The 22,417-nt window shown below is 36.6% G+C and overlaps 1 protein-coding gene across 1 annotated transcript in view; it reads right to left on the bottom strand.

The window, feature by feature from the left end:
• Positions 1 to 22,417, bottom strand: part of LOC126184251 (uncharacterized) — a 54,298-nt gene that overhangs the window by 13,631 nt on the left and 18,250 nt on the right. Inside the window, exons 2-3 of the mRNA XM_049926620.1 lie at positions 19,517 to 19,724; positions 13,832 to 13,954 (exon numbers count right to left, since the gene is read on the bottom strand). Of these exons, the coding sequence (XP_049782577.1) occupies positions 13,832 to 13,954; positions 19,517 to 19,724 (331 nt within the window). The remainder of the gene's footprint in view (positions 1 to 13,831; positions 13,955 to 19,516; positions 19,725 to 22,417) is intronic.

Below are 22,417 nucleotides of genomic sequence, written 5' to 3'. Positions count from 1 at the left end.
GAGCTATGTTGCAAAGTAAAGTTGAAGACTTACAAAATTGCTCCAAAAATTTATTAAAAATTGATTCATATGGACTATTACCATGGGAACAAGGAGTACAGCATTTCTTGGTAGTTGCAAACGTATATCTGATAGTAACAACTGTAGGAAAAAGAACAATGTGTATCTTGAGAGATGAATATTTTGCCAAAGTAGGGAAGCTAGTCAAACTATAGTGAGACAATTTACAGCTAAAATATTTCAGAAATTATATAGGAGCAGAGAGTAAAGGAAGTGTTAATTTCAAAATTTCACCCACAGTGAAATCCATCAAATGAGTAATGTGAGACCTGGGAAGGTTATTTTCAACCTATTGTGATACAAGACATACAATTTGGCCATGTAATTTGAAGTGATTTAAAATGAACTGCCTCATTGTAGTACAACTGGAGACTTTATTAACAACATTACTGAAAAGAAGAGAGTCAAAGGAAAGAAAGAAGCATTTAAGGAATTTTCCGTTAAGAATATGTGGTCTATGCGATCAGTATCAGTTGTGGCAAACCTGAATGTGGAAGCTACATTAGGAAGGATTGGCCAGAAAAAATTGAATATTTTGTACTTTGCTGAAGAAAGCATAAGAACTGAGTACCAAGGAGAGAAGAGAGAGGTGTCTTTCCAGAGTATAGTAACAGACATGCTAAAGTAAATCAGAAGAGATAACATAAGTGTAGAATATGTACACAGTGTGTATGATCATTATTTTTTTACAATACATTGTTTAGTTGTAGTACTGGGTTGCTTGTTGTTTAGGTTTTCTACTGGTTTACGTAGTATTTTTTGTGTGTTGTACAGTAATGTTAATAAGAAGAGAAATAGATGTATCAATGAAGAACTTTATTTAATGAATAAAGCAGAAATCAGGACGTAAGAGGATTTTAAGTGAAGTTCAGGTGGAGGAATAATAAATGGGTTATTTAGTCTTTGTTGTTAGACAGAGTTAATAGAATACTGTTTTATTAGGATAAAGGTGGTTCAGGCTGTGCCAAGTATGAATGGTAGTATGAATGTAAATGTGATGTCACATCTGCTCACTTTGAGTCACCTGAAATTCTTCCATCTTTTCATTATCCTGATTGCAGCCTGCTACTTTTTTTGAAGAGTTCAGTTACAGCTATATTTAAAGGAAAATAATTACAGGAGAGTTTTGGTGTTCATGTAACTAATTCATTGCAAATTATACCACAATGCTCATAAATGGGGATTAATGACCTCTTTTGTTTTACAAAAGCAGCGTAGCTTGATGTCTGTTCACCAAGGAAGTAAAATAAAAATCTGTTTTATGAGAGTAGGACACAGGTTTGACTTATACTGTGGCAGCGTCAATTTATCCATGGTAATTCTGGCCAATCACCATGTGATTGCAGGAAATCTCAACAACATTTTAAATATGCGTTTTTCTGCAATTGCAGACTGCACTTTTTACACTAAATATTTAAAAGCAAAAGAAAATTTCTCATGAAACACAGTGCTTAACTTCAGTGTTCATTACTCAACAGCAAAGTCACCCCAGTTACTTTCATATATAGTTATCCAGTATTCTCATCAATGAATTTTAAATATTTACCACATAAACAGTTCTTTCACCTAAGGGACTGTGTCTGATGTACATTGTTTTTGCTCCTTGATGCTTTGTGTAATCAATGTCATTAAAAATGCCCAAGGTATCTTAATAGTCAATTTAATGATATATGTATGATACTGGTTAAGCATTTTTTGTAGTAACTGTACTGTAAATTGTATGTAATTTACACAAAATCTAAAACAAATCCCTTGCTTCTGTGCTTTGGACTGTGCTCTTAGTTTAGGTAGTTGTAAATCCTTTACTATACTGTTATCTTTTTCCTTAGAAGAAAGTAGAAAGTTATGTTTCTTAACTGCTTGTTTGATAAGTGTCTTGACATTTGTTCTTTGTGTATTTTTTGAACCTCACAATGTTATTCATTCCAAAAAAAAAATTCTGTTTTCATAATATAGTCTTCTTTATGCTCAACTACAATTGTTGTGCCTTTGTCTGCTTTTATTGCTACACCACTATTATCACTGATATATTTTAAGTTTCTTCATTATTATCGTAATTACAACGTTGTTCACTTTTTGTTTAACACATTTTGCACATTCGTAGTGGCTTTAATATTTAGAATTGCATATTAAGGTGCCACTTTCTTCATTACACACTGTTTGTTGAATTTAATACTTTATATGGTACTCATTAGCGAGACATTTGTACAGTGGAGCATTAGCACAGCTCTTATGGCCTGGTAAGGCAATTCCTTGTATATTTCTTATGTATACTAATTGGTAGCCGCAACAAATTGTATGAAATGAATACTGTTGTAATAATAATCTACCAGAACCACTTTTTTATACTTTATTTACAACTACTGGTTTTGAGCAATAGCTGTATTCTCAAGTGTTACTGAACTATTATCTGCACACACACACACACACACACACACACTCGCACACACACACACACACACACAAAATAAAGAAATACATAAAATTTTTTTGTATGTATAATTTTTCCTTACAGAATAAGATCTGTGTTCTGATTATCTCATTTCGATATTTTGCCATATATCTGTGGATTTCAATTCCCTCCAACATGTTCATGTTGCTTTTTTCTTCATCTATAGGTTAGTGCTTGTATCTGCTGCATACTGTAGAATTTCTCAAAGATACACACCAAATGTGGAAGGGTTGTCTTCACTTTCTGTAAATGTTCTTCGAATCTTGTAAGAAATCTTTGTTGACTTTTTCCAGTGTACAACTTGCCAGACCTATTGCATTAAAATTTTTATGCTCCAGATTGGTCATATTTTTGTGAAGACTCTGTTCAAAAGCTAATTTTAATACTAATATCACAAAATATGTTAATTATTTTTTGACAAATACTTCCCATATATGGTAGTATACAAAGTTTTCTTTCTTTCTTTATTTCCATTTTCAGTAACATTATATCATAATTTTTTCTCAGGTATTGCCCATTTTGCCCTTATTTTCTTTCAGTATATTTTATTGACTATATGAGTACTGAAGTCAATATTTGCAGCAGTCCCATTCTCCCTTCATGTTTTCTATACTAAGGGAACTCTAATGATGTGCTCTAACATGCCACTAAAATACAATGTTTTATGTGTTTGTGGGTGGCATCTGTTTTACATATTATACAGTTACTTGGGGATGGTTTATGAAATCCACAAGTTTCCTTATTTTTATTGCTAAGAAGTTTATGCTCTACTCTGTTTCATATTCCATGCTAAATTTAATACTCTCAAGCATTTTACTTATTTGTCAGTGAAATTAATTGAGTTTATCATTATTTCCATTTAACATACTGGTTGTATCACCAACCTAACAATGGTAATAAGTGATTTTATTCACCTATTGGATTTGTTCTCTGATAAATTTATTTTCTAAATGACCAAGAAAATATTTGGCAGTGTTTCTGCATGACAGCTTCCAATACCTGACCCATTAATCTGCACATATATCTCTCATGGAAGGTGAAATGTGAGATAGCACTCTTTCTAGGAGATTGATCAGTTCATATATTTCTAGTCGGTTAACCTTGACAAATTTTAGTAGGTTATTTCTTGTGATGTTTATGATTCCAATTATTGGCACATTTCTGTACAGATTTATGACATCGAACTGGCAGGTGTGTTTGTGTCTTTTATATGATTAAGGTCCATGGTATCTTTAATTGTGTATTTCAAGGTATATTTACAGAACTGAGTAAGCAATTTATTGAATTTTTTAGTAAGTCAGTATGCTGAAATATTTATGTAAACTACAACAGTTCTAAGAGGAAATCTTTGTGTGTGAATTTTGGGTCAGGCTATCATTTTAGATGCTTGTGGATTCATTACTATACAGTTATTCATTTCCATACTAAAGTAGAATGTCATATTTTTAACTGCTTGTTTAATAAGTGCTGGGCACAAATGTGCCAATTACTGAAACCTAGAACATCAAAATAATAAATCCACTAAAATTTGCAAGCTTATCCAGTTATGAATGTACAAACTGATCAGTCTCCTAAAAATTGTGCTATTCCACAATCATTTCACTTGTCAAGGAGAGACATACAACCAGAATGAGGCATCAGCTATGAAAAGCTGCTTTGCAGGAACCTTGTTAAATATTTTCTTAGATCCATAGAAAATAATTTTTTTCTAAAAACAGATCCAGGCAGCTCATAAAATCTTTTTCTATCAATCTTATGTTGATGATACTCTCATTTTCTTTAATGGAAATAATGATAAAACCAATTAAATTAATTTCACTATCAAATGAATATAATGCATTATTGCATCCAATTTTCTATTAAATATGAAACAGACAAGAGCATGGACTTCTCTGACACAAAATTAGCTAATGATAAAGGTGTTGACAAATTTGACACATTTTGTAAGAGAGCCCCAAGTGACTGTGTAAATACATAATTCATCATGAAAGAGTTCCCATTACTACAGAAAACATGAGGGCAGAAACAATTAACAATGTAGCTGCAAATAATGGCTACAATTCTAATATAGTCAATAAGATATACAGAAAGGAAATTAGTATAAAATTTCTTACCAAAAATGATGAAAAAACGTTGGCCAAAGTAAAAAGAGAGAAGAAAGAAAAATTTATAATGCTGCCATATATGGAAAACATTTCTCTAAAAGTAAGTAACATATACCATAATACTAATGATAAAATTAGCATTTTCACAGAGAGTAAGCTAGTAATGAGCATAGTACACACAACAGGTAAAGATAAAAAATATGACCAATCACAAATACATAAAAATAAATTCTGTGACTGTGACATGCTCTACATGTGATGAACAGGACCAAAATTCACTAGAAGCTGCAATGAATATATCAAAAATTAAAACAAGGTTTTGCCTTTTAATATGTATCTTTAAAAAAATTGATACTCTACAGCAGATGCAAGAACTAATCTGTCCAATGTTCATTGAGTCAAGAAAAGAAAATACATGAACAACTTAGAGGAAACTGAAATCTATATTATGAATGATAACCAGAACTTAGATATAAAAATATATATTGAGAACTTTCGCAGACCTGTTATCAGGACAGATAAATCAGAACAAAAGACATTTATAAATTTTACAATATGAAATGATTAACATGGAAGATAAAAATTAAATAACAAACCATACAATCGTAGTTCCTCACCGAGAACCCCAGAAGCTAAGATGCCTGAGTCAGAGCCTGGCAGACTGCTCAGCCAGGGGAAAACGCTGACGAGGTTGAGGGGAATGTGGAAGCAGTTCAGATGTACAGGACAGCTTAGAGCCTAAGTCAATGAACAAAGCACAGTTATATCACACCACAAGAAATATGCAGCACTATGGTGACCAAGTGGTGTGTTGCAAGAAGGCCTAGATACAAAAAAACAGTAACTATTCAGACCCTGACGTAGCAGAAAAGAGTGTCTGAAAGACAAAATTATGAAAGCCTGAAGCCACCAGGAAGGATGTTCAAATGGGAACACTAGTACACATGATGTCATTGCTAGCCCCACCACAGCAGAATGCACAGGATGTGTCAGCATAAATACCATGCCTTTCTCAATCAATGAGCTCAGTTCCAGTTATCCTGTGGAGGTGGAAGTCTATGTCAGTGGATTGAGGGCACTGAATGGCTGTGATGTAATGGCTATTATACAGGCCAACCCCTATGCAACAGTACTGCCACACAGATGTGGGCGTGACAGTGCTGATGGGGTTCACACCCGAATGGCCCAGCTGAGTTGCCAGTACTCTGGGAAGATGATTTTGTATTTATGAACGATAAATGTGTCACTGTGAATAATGTTTTATTGGTGCCCTTGAGCATAAGCAGATCTTCTTCTCTGCACCCTGCTTGGCACAATCCTGAAGACTATAGGGGTCTTGGACCAGACCTTTACACCTGATGCTAGCAAGTGGTTACCCCTAGAAGAGGCATCTATGCCTGGTGCCACAACCACATATCAACAGCAGCAGCAGCCCATATTGCTTGTGCAGCTCTGCTATAATGTCAATGGCTGTGTATTGCAGTGCACTACATTGAAGTGTGGTGAACGACTGATATTTGTTGGCCTTCATCATGTCTTTTGTATTCATCATTTTGAGCCATGAGGACCTCCATAGTATGTTAAACATTTACATGATTAGGCCTCCAGAAATTGTGGACTTACTTTTGTTTTGTGGAAATACTAGGGAGATTTACCTGCAGCCATTGGGATATCAATATTGTGATCTATCCAGGCATGACTTGCCATGTGTTCAGGCTGTGTGAGCTACATGTAGAACATGTAGAAGGTTTGGTTATGAAGCACAGCAGTGCACAACGTCCTACTGGGCTGTGATACAGTCCAAAGATTAAGTGCAGTGTTGTTCCCATTTGTGTACTGGGGTACTACTTCCTTGTTTTTCTTGTATAATGACAGATAGAGCTTACACAAGTGCCAGATGTATGGACAGTGACTTTGGGAAAAAAACACAATGGAAACCCAGAAGGGCAAATAGCTGTGTTGTTGGAGAATGCAGCCAACGATAACTAGGGCAATGAGGCATTGTGAAGGAGAGTACCTGGATTGGAAATTGCTGGTGGGCAGGTACATTCTGATCAGGGTATACCAAAACAATCCTGGGTGTACCTGTCCCTTCTACACTTTATAGCACCATTTATGGGTAAAGAACTGAGGATGTTGTTGTTGTTGTTGTTGTGGTCTTCAGTCCTGAGACTGGTTTGATGCAGCTCTCCATGCTACTCTATCCTGTGCAAGCTTCTTCATCTCCCAGTACCTACTGAAACCTACATCCTTCTGAATCTGCTTAGTGTATTCATCTCTTGGTCTTCCTCTACAATTTTTACCCTCCATGCTGCCCTTCAATACTAAATTGGTGATCCCTTGATGCCTCAGAACATGTCCTACCAACCGATCCCTTCTTCTAGTCAAGTTGTGCCACAACCTTCTCTTCTCCCCAATCATATTCAATACCTCCTTATTAGTTATATGATCTACCCATCTAATCTTCAGCATTCTTCTGTAGCACCACATTTCGAAAGCTTCTATTCTCTTCTTGTCCAAACTAGTTATTGTCCATGTTTCGCTTCCATACGTGGCTACACTCCATACAAATACTTTCAGAAACGACTTCCTGACACTTAAATCTATACTAGATGTTAACAAATTTCTCTTCTTCAGAAATGCTTTCCTTGCCATTGCCAGTCTACATTTTATATCCTCTCTACTTCAAACATCATCAGTTATTTTGCTCACCAAATAGCAAAACTCCTTTACTACTTTAAGTGTCTCATTTCCTAATCTAATTCCCTCAGCATCACCTGACTAAATTTGACTACATTCCATTATCCTCATTTTGCTTTTGTTGATGTTCATCTTATATCCTCCTTTCAGGACACTATCCATTCTGTTCAACTGCTCTTCTAAGTCCTTTGCTGTCTCTGACAGAATTACAATGTCATCAGCAAACCTCAAAGTTTTTATTTCTTCTCCATGGATTTTAATACCTACTCCGAATTTTTCTTTTGTTTCCTTCAATGCTTGCTCAATATACAGATTGAATAACATCGGTGGAGGCTACAGCCCTGTCTCACTCCCTTCCCAACCATTGCTTCCCTTTCATGTCCACCACTCTTATAACTGCCATCTGGTTTCTTTACAAATTGTAAATAGCCTTTCACTTCCTTGTATTTTACGCCTGCCACCTTCAGAATTTGAAAGAGAGTATTCCAGTCAACATTGTCAAAAGCTTTCTCTAAGTCTACAAATGCTAGAAACATAGGTTTGCCTTTCCTTAATCTAGCTTCTAAGATAAGTCGTAGGGTCAGTGTTTCCTCATGTGTTCCTATATTTCTACGAAATCCAAACTTATTTTCCTCAAGGTCGGCTTCAACCAGTTTTTCCATTCGTCTGTAAAGAATACGCATTAGTATTTTGCATCCGTGACTTATTAAACTGATTGTTCAGTAATTTTCACGTCTGTCAGCATCTGCTTTCTTTGGGATTGGAATTATTATATTCTTCTTGAAGTCTGAGGGTATTTCGCCTGTCTCATACATCTTGCTCAACAGGTGGTAGAGTTTTGTCAGGACTGGCTATCCGAAGGCCGTCAGTAGTTCTTATGGAATGTTGTCTAATCCCGGGGCCTTGTTTCGACACAGGTCTCTCAGTGCTCTGTCAAACTCTTCACGCAGTATCGTATCTCTCATTTCAACTCATCTACATCCTCTTCCATTTCCATAATATTGTCCTCAAGTACATCACCCTTGTGTAGACCCTCTATATACTCCTTCCACCTTTCTGCTTTCCCTTCTTTGCTTAGAACTGGGTTTCCATCTGAGCTATTGATATTCATACAAGTGGTTCTCTTTTCTCCAAAGGTCTCTTTAATTTTGCTGTAGGCAGCATCTATCTTAATCCTAGTGAGATAAGCCTCTACATCCTTATGTTTGTCCTCTAGCCATCCCTGCTTAGCCATTTTGCACTTCCTGTCGATCTCATTTTTGAGACATTTGTATTCCTTTTTGCCTGCTTTATTTACTGCATTTTTATATTTTCTCCTTTCATCAATTAAATTCAATATTTCTTCTGTTACCCAAGGATTTCTACTAGCCCTCGTCTTTTTACTTATTTGAGCCTCTGCTGCCTTCACTACTTCATCTTTCAAAGCTACCCATTTTTCTTCTACTGTATTTCTTTCCTCCATTCATCTCAATTGTTCCCTTATGTGCTCCCTGAAACGCTGTACAACCTCTGGTTCTTTCAGTTTATCCAGGTCCCATCTTCTTAAATTCCCACCTTTTTGCAGTTTATTCAGTTTTAATCTACAGTTCATAACCAATAGATTGTGGTCAGAGTCCACATCTGCCCCTGGAAATGTCTTACAATTTAAAACCTGGTTCCTAAATCTCTGTCTTACAATTATATAATCTATCTGAAACCTGTCAGTATCTCCAGGCTTCTTCCATGTATACAACCTTCTTTTATGATTCTTGAACCAAGTGTTAGCTACGATTAAGTTGTGCTCTGTGCAAAATTCTACCAGGTGGCTTCCTCTGTTATTTCTTAGCCCCAATGCATATTAACCTACTACATTTCCTTCTCTCCCTTTTCCTACTACCAAATTCCAGTCACCCAAGACTATTAAATTTTCACCTCCCTTCAATATCTGAATAATTTCTTTCATTTCATCATACATTTCTTCAATTTCTTCGTCATCTGCAGAGCTAATTGGCATATAAACTTGTACTACTGTAGTAGGCGTGGGCTTTGTGTCTAGCTTGGCCACAATAATGTGTTCACTATGCTGTTTGTAGTAGCTTACCCACACTCCTATTTTTTTCATTCATTATTAAACTGACTCCTGCATTACCCCTTTTTGATTTTGTATTTATGACCCTGTATTTGCCTGACCCAAAGTCTTGTACCTCCTGCCAGGGAACTTCACTAATTCCTACTATATCTACCTTTAACCTATCCATTTTCCTTTTTAAATTTTCTAACCTACCTGCTCGATTAATGGATCTGACATTCCGCGCTCCGATCTGTAGAATGCCAGTTTTCTTTCTCCTGATAATGACGTCCTCCTGAGTAGTCCCAGCCTGGAGATCCAATTGGGGGACTATTTTACCTGCGGAATATTTTACCCAAGAGGACCCCATCATCATTAAACCATACAGTAAAGCTGCATGCCCCCAGGAAAAATTACGGCTGTCGTTTTCCCTTGCTTGAGCCGTTTACAGTACCAGCACAGCAAGGCCGTTTTGGTTAGTGTTACAAGGCCAGATCAGTCAATCTAGACTGTTGCCCCTCTTCAGGAACCACACGTTTATCTGGCCTCTCAACAGATACCCCTCCGTTGTGGTTGCACCTATGGTATGGCTATCTGTATCGCTGAGGCACACAAGCCTCCCCACCAATGACAAGGTCCATGGTTCTTGGGGGGAACTGAGGATGTATCTTCTTTTATTTATGATTTGAAGTCTGCAGCTGATTTGGGAAAATGGTGGGCTGAAACAGCCTTGAATACGGCTAAATTGTTGTTAGTAGTTGACATAAGACCATACGTTATGTACCGCAAGACTGTTAGTAAGACCACAAAATTGGAGGAGCTGGATAATGGTCTCATCCAGCACCACTACGTACACAGAATAGCACAAGATTTTTTAGTGAGAAAGTCAGTGAACTGTTGTAGAAATGCAGCAAATCAGTAGTCTCTTTCTCTGAGAGAATTAGGAAGGTGAATGTGCAAACGTGTCAGCTAAAATGCGATTTGGAGGCTGGCAGAATCATCCTTCATGATGTGTTTGTGATGGGTATATCTACTGACATGTCAAGGACATTCAGATGGAGAATCTAAGTGATTTATCTGCAGCCATTATAACTGTCACACAACTAGAGGAAATCAACATTGCTACATGGAGGAGAGACGCTGGTGTTTTCTTCTCTGAGGTGAACTATTATAGAGGTGAGCATACATACAGGCCACATCAGGAAGCAATGTTATCAGCTGGTATGTTATGAATGTGGGGAGGTGGGCGTTAAGGTATGTGATTCCTGGAAGAAAGCATATGGCAGGAATTGCCCAATAATTAGCCTCATTGATTGGATGGCATTCCCAGGAGAACACAACACTGCTGAAACATATTCAGAGTGGATTGTAAGGAACATAAATTTATTAAGTTTGCTGGGGCTCATGTGCTTATCATCAGTCTGGATCTCTTGGGCATGGCATGGGTTGTGTGGAGTGGGGGAAATGTCGTGAGGTAATTCAGAACAAAATGCACAGTTTTAACTTAAGAACTAAATGTTCTTGGGAGCATATGAAAGTGTTGCCACATGTTGGGGAAGGGTTCTGCGATTCAGTTGTACTGTTAAACATCACCCAAAAATGGATCTTTTGTAATGTACAACTGAACTTGACAGGACATTGGTTCCTCTAGGTAAAACAGCTGCAAGTGTTAAAATGTCACAAGGTTCACCAATCATGAAGGTGGTACTAAATAAACTGCAGACACAGGCATGAAAAACCAATTCACATGATACAATACCTCAAGATACAGGGAATTTTATTTGCTTTAGCACAGGTACACACTTATCCAAGGGTTTATTATGAGTTTTAGAGCCATAGAAAACTAACAAAGAATTGGGTGTCACACTGTTTTGAACACAGAAGTATAGTACACATCAATCATGTGGTTAGAGATTTTATCGACCCAGTCAGTCTAGGTAATTTTAGTATGAATGAATTGAGGTATATCAAAGAGTTTCTTGCTTGCTAATTTGAAGGTTTTGGAGGAAGATCACATAGCTAGATCAAGTGAGGACCTTTTCTGTAAGCAAACCATCACTAGCCAGCATTATGTGAAAGAGTAAAGCACATACAAACAAACAATAGGAAAGTGACAGAAACCTTCTTCCTAAAATTAATGGAGTTATTTACCACCAACACAAGTCATGCAGCACAGGATAACATCAGGGAATAATGCTGCAGTGTGTAAAAAACTTTATAGAATTCTTAAATGTATGCAACTGATAGTGGAAGAACTTTTCGACAAACAGCTAGCAGACAGTATTATTGAATATAGTGAGAGTCATAGGAGCACCCTTTTCTTTAGCCTCAAATAAGTTACCAAATGGCACTAAAAATACAAATTTAGCTTTGACTCTGAATACTTAATCATCACCGATACATATCCCATACCAAACATAGCGCAACTCTGGACAGCTTGGGTCAGTAAATAATTCCCCACCATGGATTTGAAGAGCAGATATCACCTGCTGATGACAGCACTGAAATATTGGCTTAATAAAGCTTTTACTGTCCTCTGATGCCATTTCCAGTGCCATCAAATCACAAATGGTTTCAAGAACCCAACAGCAGTTTTTCAAAGATTACTGGATTGGATACTTGGAGGACTGAAATGGAGAAAATTTTTGGTTTATTTTGATGACATGATAGTGTTCTGAAAATACTTGTAAGTGACAACTGGAGGAAGTGCTCAAAAGACTGACGACAGCACAACTGAAGCTAAGCCTTGATAAATGTCATTTTGCAGCTATGGAGCTGAATTATATTGTGCACATGATTAGTCGGGAAGGTGTGAGAATAGATATGTGCTTAATCTCAGCAATTCAGAACTTTCTCACCACCACAGACATCTAAACAACTGCAAACTTTTTTGGGTCTCTATAATTACTATCATAAATTTGTAAAGAACTTCACTGAAATTGGCAAACATTGAAACCAATTGTTGTACAAAGGAATAAAATTTGAATGGTCTACCAAATGTCAAAGAGCATTTGACCACCTTGAAACAAGCACTGAAAGCTGGTCCAGTTTTGATACTTTCAAACTCAGCTTCACCGCTGAATGAAACACTCATTGACTGGTTTGCAAACAAAGCTAAAGAACAGTAGAACATTAAGTGGTAACTACTAGATGAACTTGTAATTATATGGAAAATTTGTATTAGCAAGAAAGAAACAGCTTTAATAAAATTGAATATGATGAACTTCATGTCTTGGACATAGAATATAATGCTTTAAAAGTAGGAGGTAATCCAAGAAATCATGTAAGTCAGCAGTATAGGTAGGGAAGCATAATTAAATTGAATAATATATAAATAGTAATGTAAAATGTAGATAATGAATTTGTTACACAAATATTCCATCCTGAAAAATTCAAGGCATGTTACTGAAGGAAAGACGAGATTTTGTTCCCCAGAATAGTATCACAGGAAAACACTAAAAGTTTGTTAAAGTTCTTCACTAGCAACACCAGAAGCCTGATCTGGCAGACTGCTAGCTATGGGAAAATACAAAGCAGGTTGAGGTGAATGTGAAACTGACTGCAAAAAATGAGGCTAGCAGAGCACCCAAGTCCATGAATGAAGCGTAATCCCATCATGGAACAGAAACCTGCCATCATATTGGTGACAAGCAGTGTGTCACAAGAATGCCCAGATACACAACATTAAGTATTCAGCAGCAGAAAAAAAAATCATGGAAAATGAAGTTACAAAAATATAAAACATTCAGGACAGCCAACCAAACTGTAAAACTAGTACACATGATGTCATTGGTATTCCCACTGCAGCAGAGCGCATGATAAGTGTCAGATGAATGCTACACCTTTTTTAATCAATAACCAAAGTTGCACCTGTTCTATGGAGGTGTGAAGCTACATCAGTTGACCTCTGTGTATCTAAACATCTCCTGTCCTCCCCTAGGTTCATGTCTTCAACATCAACAAGAGCATTTAAGAGATCAGCTTGCAGATCTGTTGTCCATTATTATATAGCATTAACCATGGTGGCTGACACTGGGACAGGGGCACCAATCAGCTGTGGCATAATGGCTTTCACACGAGATATCCACTATGCAGCAGTACCATCAGACAGACGGGTGGCTGCCTCTGCTCACAAGGTCCGCAAACTACTGGCCTGACAGAGCTGTTACCTCTCTGGGAAAATAATTCTGTATTTCTGAACAATATATCTCACTGTGACTAATGTTTTCTTGGCACTGTCAAGTGTAAGCAGATCCTTATCACTGCACCCTGCTCAGCACAGTCCACATGACTATAAGGATCTTGAACCAGACCACTATTGTACATATATTTACTTCCACTAGAGAATGAGACATTTGTTAAACCTGGTAGGAGTAAAAAAAGAGGAACACCAGGTATGGTGGATTATTTTTCCATACAACCTCTTATCATTCATTACACAATAAGTTTTGAAGACTCATCACATACCTTCATTGCCGGTTAAGTGTTCCTCACTATCCAAGAATTTTCCAAATGTACTGGTCATCCACATTGTTACATCATTAGCCATCGACTCATAGTATGATGCATTACTTTGACTTGACCCCACTGCTGCAACATAACAATGATGATTTGGTAATGTTAAAAATTGTATCAAGTTCCTTATGAGAGTTTATGCTATGAATATGCACATTTTAATGTATCATCCTTTAGTCTTCACTAGGTTATCAATATTCACAAATTGTAAACCAGGAAATCTAACTTTGGAGGCTATACCAGAGTACTTTCTTTTTTGCTTCATCTGTGGGCATCATTACAACTTTCTGTAGGAACTAAACAATATGTCAGACTGGTATGTGACCTGGACCCTTGGCAATTGAGTGAAACGGTCTAACTGTCTCAGATATTTTGACAAAAGTGATGAAATCTTTGTGTGTTTTTAATTATGTGAGTACAAGGCTCCTGAGTGCGCGCGCCAGCCCACACACACACACACACACACACACACACACACACACACACACACACACCAAAGAAAATGGTATAGGCACGCGTATTCAAATACAGGGATATGTAAACAGGCAGAATAAGGTGCTGCAGTTGGAAAAGCCTAAATAAGACAACAAATGTATGGCACAGTTGTTAGATCAGTTACTGCTGCTTCAATGGCAGGTTATCAAGATTTAAGTGAGTTTGAATGTGGTGTTATAGTCAACACATGAGCAATGGGAGACAGCATCTCTGAGGCAGCAACGAAGTGGTAATTTTCCCATCCAAACATTTCAAGAGCATATCATGAATATCAGGAATACCATAAAACATCAAATCTCCAACATTGCTGTGGCCAGAAAAAGATCCTACAAGAACAAGACCAATGATGAGTGAAGAGATTCATTCAGTGTGACAGAAGTGCAACCCGTTTGTAAATTGCTGCAGATTTCAATGCTGGGTGATCAACAAGTGTCACTGTGTGAAACATTCAACAGAACATCATTGATATGGGCTTTCAGAGCTGAAGATCCACTAGTGTACCTTTGATGTCTTCATGACACAAAGTTTCATACCTTGCCTGGGCCCTTCAATACCGATATTGGACTGTTGATAACTGGAAACATGTTGCCTGTTTTGATGAGTCTCTCAAATTGTTTCAAGCGGATGGATGTGGATGTGTATGGGTATGGAGACAACCTCATGAATTCATGGACCCTGCATGTTAGCAGGGAACTGTTCAAGCTGATGGACTCTCAGTAATGGTTTGGGGCATGTGCAGTTGAAGTGATATCGGACCCCTGATATGTCAAGACATGACTTTGACAGGTGACATTAGTAAGCATCCTCTCTAATCACCTGCATCCATTCATGCCCATTGTGCATTCTGACGGACTTGGACAATTCCAGCAGGATACTGTGACACCCCACATGTCCAGATTTGCTACGGAGTGGCTCCAGAAACACTATTCTGAGTTTAAACCCTTCTGCTGGCCACCAAACTCTCCAGACATGAACATTATTGAGCATGTCTGGGATGCCTTGCAACATGCTGTTCAGAAGAGACCTTCACTTCCTCATGCTCTTATGGATTTATGGACAGCCCTGCAGGATTCATGGTGTAAATTCCCTCCAGCACTACTTCATATATTAATCAAGTCCATGCCACTTCATGTTGCAGGGCATCTGTGTCCCAGCGGGGCCTCTACAGGATATTAGGCAAGGATACCAGTTTGTACGGCTCTTCAGTGTGTGTGTGTGTGTGTGGCTGTGGGTGTGGGTGTGTTATATATATAACCAATGAAAACAATCAATTATTGATAAAATTATTTAAGTGGATGGATAAAAAAATCTGCTCACCAAGCGGCAGCAGAACACACACATAAGACTGATGTGATTGGCAAACTTTTGGAGCCAGTGTCTCCTTCTTCAGGCAGAAGGGTTGAAGAGAAATGAAGAAGGGTGGAGGAAAAGGCCTGGAGAGGTCTAGGTAAGTCTCCCACGACCTGTGGTTCTGGGTGACTTTCCTGAAATCGACCCCTTTTCCTAGATCTCTCCAGTCCTTTTCCTTCACCCTCCTTCATTCCCCTTCAACCCTTCTGCCTGAAGGAGGAGCCACCAGCTCCAAAAGCTCGCCATTGTTGGGGAGTAGATTTTTTTATCTGTCTAATTAAATAATTTTATATAGGTCTATTCTATCTGTCCTGAAGTTTTGTAACTGCTGTATTGTAACATGTATATCAGTCAGGGTGGAAAATATATGAAAGGAGACTAGATAAAGGCTTAGGTACCAAAAGGTCTTTCATCAAGGATGAAAAAGATTGAAAAAGTGAGTTATATCAAAATGTATGAAATACGGTCTGAATCATCTGACATCTTTCAGTTTTTGACCATTATTCTTTTGCTGCTCATATACCTGCTAGAGCTGGAACCTTTATAAAATTACTAACATCACAAAATAAAAGTAAATACTGGTCTAAGTTCAATACAGATTAATCATGAAAAAGAGACCATGCTGTTATGTCTTGTAAGGGATACTTTAATTGTTTGCTAAATCTTCTACTAATCTAAGTAAGCAAATCAGTATATTTGCCAAATGATGGATAGTTTTTGAGTTGATGCCACATCACCATCTTACATCTGTGTATCTTTAGTCAAACACTATCTCACTTGTCCTTAAGAGGCTTAGTGGAGTATGTTCCACATCTTTCAGTTACAGCACAATCCATGATTATCAGAAAAGAATGTAATGTAAAACCAGTCTACTAAATAAATGAGACACTCATTTGTCATTTATATCTGTCTTCATATTACGACTGTGCAATCAATATTATATGCTCAAGCTGGTCAACATCATTAAATTAGATTTTTTACATGCTTAATAAAGCAGGAAAAATTGAGTTATCATAAAATGTTCATAATTCACTGCTGGATGAATTGTTGCTAAGGAAACAATAGAAATCAGCCAAAGCCAAATGAAGAGGAGTGTGACTACATAACTCAGTAATCTCAAAGGCTCACCTAGCATGGTGGGAAGAAGGACAATGGAAGAAAATCTAGGACATTTAGAGATTTTTCATTTGCATCTCAAGAGGCATGATGTAATAAACAGTAATAGTTGAAACATCATGGAAACATGAAGGTAGACTTGGGCTTAATATCATATCAGTAAGACCACTGGCAGAAAAAGATATTAAAGGGAAATCATGTAATAATTGTTTTCTTAGAATCAATCTGATTGTGAAAAAGATAATCAGGAGCTGATCTATATGGCAATTGTGTCATGAGACATATAATAAAGATGTTATATTGTAGCAGAAGACAGGAGGAGGAAATATCAAGATATACTAGCAATGCCAGACATTTAGCCCAAATTCATGTTCATGGATACTGTAATCAGAAGAGGATCTGAATGATAGCCTACTGACACCACAAATATCATAGACCAAAATACCATGTTGAAGACAAAAGTGTTAAAGAAACACAAAGCTAAATGCATTTCAGAGTTAGATGAAATATCTATTAAAAAGGGTCACAGAAACAAAAATTTTGTTACCTAACAAGTTATTGACCATAAAGAAGTGCAATTCTTTGTAGCATCCTACACTTAGTTACAAAGTAATAATATAATTTGCATTTACTGTTGATGTAATGAAATATTAAGGCTCAAATGGCAGCTGTGGAATATACACTTTACTGAGAACAATGTCTTTATGAAGCAAGTAAGAGGATGATCACATATAATGGTAACTATGCTTATGAATATTTAACAAATACATCTTGATAATCAGAATGGCATGATGACATGAGCATGTATTTTGTAATACACGTTCATCAACTGCTAATATATGTGAAGACAAAGGACAATCACAGACACACAGTACATTTTTTAACCATTTTGTGAAGCCTTCAGCTAACATTTTCTCATTTGATATACCAAATATATACCAAATAAAGAAAATGTTAACTGAATGCATCACAAAATCATTTTAAAAAATTCACCGCAGATACAGATACTGTTGCAATGAAAATTATACATTCACAGTTACGTTTTGTTTCGTTTTTGTATATTAACATAGGTATACTGTCTTTTGTTGTTTTTTTATCTCATAGCCATTGTAATTTTTGGAAACATATATGTGCAAAATTCTGATGAATATTTTCATTTATTAGCTGCTTGTGGTACTTCATTGTTGTAACTACCAAATATCTTTTGCCTTGGTAAATGCTGTGTATTTATAAATTTGTTTTTTATTTAGTATTTATTGTTTTGTTGTCACAAACTCCATATTTTTGTGAAAATGCAATGTAAGATTTCTAAGCTTAGATAAATCAAATCAAGTATATCATTATTGTGATCCTTATATAAAATGGAATGTACTATAATGGAGCAGAGACAACTGAGTGAGTAATGGAGAGGATTGTACTAGCAGTGACAGTCTGTAGTAAACTTAATGGTTGTAATGTATGTATGATCTAACTCGCAGGTGTGCACCCGACTTCTGGTATTTCCTTTGTGTGTTTGAGAAAGATCACCTGTGTCATCTAAATTCACTTTAAAACTCTAGAGTCTAACATTTTAAGTAAAATTTAAATATTCTTTTTGTGTTAACTGTGTGACTAATCTTTCACATACTCTGTACATTTGAATGTTTAGTGCTACAAAAATTATATAACACTACATCAATAGTTGTAATCTACATTTGTGGTTTATAAACTTTTGGCAGTAGTATCCTCATCTAGGTAATAATCCCTAGTGTAATCTACATGAATAAAATATACATTTCAGAATTTTTGGAAGTTTGTGGGTGTTGTGCATAACATAGTTCATAGCACATGTTCATGTTCCTAAGTTGCAGGGGTCCATTCTGATAATTCCAGGAGCAATATCTGAGTTGAAAAATTTGATTTGAAAAATCAATGTAGAAAACGAAATGTTTATTCATTGATGTCCTCCTGGCAGGTACTCTGAGGTAACTTACATAGAGAAATAGTATTTATTGCCAAATCAGTTGGGAGTATTACCTATAGGCTCATTTTATTTTCATTTACTGATATGATTTATTGCCAAAAATTTACTGATACAATACTGAAGAAAATGTAAGCTTTAGTCTCTATTCACAGTTTATTTATTTTTCCTGCTGGCTATGTTTTGATGTACAGTATCATCCTCAGGCCAACTGCTGGAACGCAGACGTCATGTTCGCTTCCCAAGCAGGTGTGTCACATACCCCCATATACCTACTTGGGAAGTGAAAGTGACAACTGTTTGCCAGGCTATGGCCTGAGGGGTGTACTGTGTGCTGAAACCAGAAGCCTGAAGGCAAAATAAATAAATTCCAACTACAGACTAAAACCATTTTTTTTATACAGAAGGGTATGACTCATAAGTTATGAAGCCCAGTGGTCACCTTCACAACAAAATAAAATGACAGCTGCACAGTTTTTAAGTGAAACTCCAGTTAACAATTCAGGCATTCCTGAACAGAAAAAAGTAGTCTATTACATGTGCATAAATAACCACCACAGAGATATGCAGCTGTTGTTCATTTTACAAATAATGCTTTACAGCATTTATTAGCTAATAACCATAGCAGTTTTGCGCCCTAAAACCAAAACAAACAAAAAAAAACAGCATTTATTAGTGATATGACTCATAAAAATGTGATGAATTAATTGACATACCCGTATCTTCACCACCTGCAAATACAGGTGCAGCTACTACAGGAGCTGACACATGCTGTTCTGGTTCCTTCATCTCACGTGAAACACAACTGCTTGTGTTTCCACTTTCCATTTGCAGAGTGTGGAACAATTTCCCTGTAGCTGTGATTGAACTTCCCATTTCTAAATGTTTGTAAATTCCTTCTTGATGTTGTAATTTATCTGAGACCTGTAAAATAAATGTTTACTTAGCAAGAACTGAGACATTCTTACAAGAAAATTTCTGCAATTATAAGTCTATTAATTATTTTATTATGTTCACCAAAGTTAACAATGAGTCATTACCAAGAAGGGAAGTGTCAAAATGAGATGAGTTTGAGAAAATGTCACAAGCAAATTTGATAAATGTAAAGTGACAATACAAAATTGCTGGCCACTGGAGAAATGTCAGTATTGCCAACAGGCACATACAAAACTACATGCAATGTCTTAGTTTTTGGAACTAACATTCCTTCTTTGGTGAGGAGAGAAGGACTGACAGTGAAAGGGTAAAAAGGAAGGTTAGGTCACTCAGACCACACCATTTTACTGTGTGTGTGTGTGTGTGTGTGTGTGTGTGTGTGTGTGTGTAAGAGAGAGAGAGAGAGAGAGAGAGAGAGAGAGAGAGAGGTGAAATATAAAAATATTGGCATGGGACAGCAGGCACTATGCATGGTTTCCATGCTGGGGAAGGCTGCCGATCTGAACTAACCTAGATATCAGGCTACACTGCAATGTAATATGTAATCACAACCAAGCTTCCAGAGGGGGGGGGGTCAGTATCACATTCAAGCCAAAAGTTGACATGCTGTGCCTCCTATCTGTGTCATAATAAATTATTAAATAACAACAAATACTAACTCCATGATAAAATCTATAGGTAGCATATCTATTTTTTGACATCATATTCCTACATTTTACTTGACAATTCAACTAAAAGATTCATTTTCAAGAGAGAGCTTAAATGCAGTTTATGTTTTCTGTATAGCATGCTTAATGTTTCTCATGTTTTCCAATGTAAACTTGAGACATTTTATGTTTTGTGTACCATACGTTCAATCTGCAGTATTTATGAGTTTGTGAAACAAAACTGTAAATTTTCCATGATTTCATGGGTTTTGTGCTGCAACTGGCTGACAGAAGCAAATGAAGCAGCTGCCACCATGTTAATTTTTTGTGAAGCCAACACACTTTATTTGTCTGTTTTCTTATTTATACTTGTGTATTGCAACCACACTGAAGGTATCCCCAAAACGCCTCATTTTTGGTATGATCTCTTGTGCTAATGTATCTGAAAATGGGATGTTGGTGTGAAAGTTTGTTACCAATCATTTTTAACCGCTTAATTTAGTATATTAGGTAGACAATTACAATAAATGAACTTCTTATCTTTTATTAAGTTTTGCTTATCTTCATTTATGTTTGCAGATGTAATCAGCTCATCTCTCCTTCTGTCCTGCAAGATGGTCTATGACCCTTTCATTAAAATATGGACATTTCAAAAGTTATTTTTCAAGATCATGTTCCAGATTTTTGCATAATATATTGCACACAGAATTCATGTTGTGATAGTTTCTAACTCACAGTATGCTGCAATTATTCACAAGCAAATAAAACTCACTAAACTTCAGGTACAATAAACATAGAGAAAGAAATTTACTAATAATGTTTAATGACCAATACCTGAAGGATTGACAGAAAAAAAAAGAAAATTAATCTAATTATTAATATTAGTCATAAGCCTTGTAACGTAGATAAAGATGGCACTTTTGTCAGTTCCTTAATAGGTCATATGGGTATGCATTAGGCCCTCCAACATCAAGCAAAGCAGAGTTCAAGACAGAGGATAGCTCCAACTGGAAGCCTCAGATGACCAAAAGTGTGCAGGGGATGCTATCTGAGTGAGCATTACACTCAAAGAAACTTGTGCATTAAGAAGGACTTGCAAAGCTTACCACCTGTATGTACCCCTGGACAAGGATTATTGGTTTCCATCATACATTCATCTACATTTACCTATATCTGTATGTTGCTCTTATTGTGACAAGTACTTGAACCTAAGGGGCCAATTAATGGAATAGATTCTGTTACTTCCATGGTTTGTTGTGCATGGTACCATCCATTACTGTATACTTGAATCCAAATTAAGTTATAGGTTGAGGTGGACATTTGTTCTGATAATTCATTGAAGAATCTAACAAGCCTCATATACTTTTTGGATTTGTTGAAGTTGTAAACTAGTGTCTGTGCTCTTCTGCATGTTCACTGTAAACACATGAATAAGCAATAAGAAGCAGACCAGCAAGCCAAACCAGAACCTCATTTCCCTATCATCGCCATATCTACTTCCTTAGCCTAATATACCAAAAGATGGATGCCTCAAATCCTGTGTCACCTCTGATCTGAGTGTGAACATCTGAGTAACTATGTTGGAACCCACGTCGGATAATGACAAATGGAAAGACAACTTTTTGCACACATTTACTCTATTTATTCATGAAACTCCCACTAAGTGGTGACACTAATGTGACCATAGTCTACATCTCACTAGTGAGACCTTTGCAAAATTATTCCTGCAGCAAATGGGACAGTGAGAGACAGAAACAAAAAAAAATTGTCTAAAACACTATCAAAACATTAATACTAAGCATCAATGAATGACACATCAAATTATAACAGAAACCTTAAAATTTTAAATATGACTGTGAAACAGCAACTGTACAGGACTATGACATGTATAATACACACAACTGGTTGCAACAAGATTTCACTTTAACCTGGTTTTGACACCAACTACGGGTATCTTCATCAGAAAAATCAAACAATTACCTGAAAAGAGTACAAAACAATTAACATAGAGAAAAACCAAGAATAGATGATTAC

The sequence above is a fragment of the Schistocerca cancellata genome, chromosome 4 (genome assembly GCF_023864275.1).
Source record: "Schistocerca cancellata isolate TAMUIC-IGC-003103 chromosome 4, iqSchCanc2.1, whole genome shotgun sequence".
NCBI classification, from domain to species: Eukaryota; Metazoa; Arthropoda; class Insecta; order Orthoptera; family Acrididae; genus Schistocerca; species Schistocerca cancellata.
This window is presented reverse-complemented; position numbering and strand designations above follow the sequence as displayed.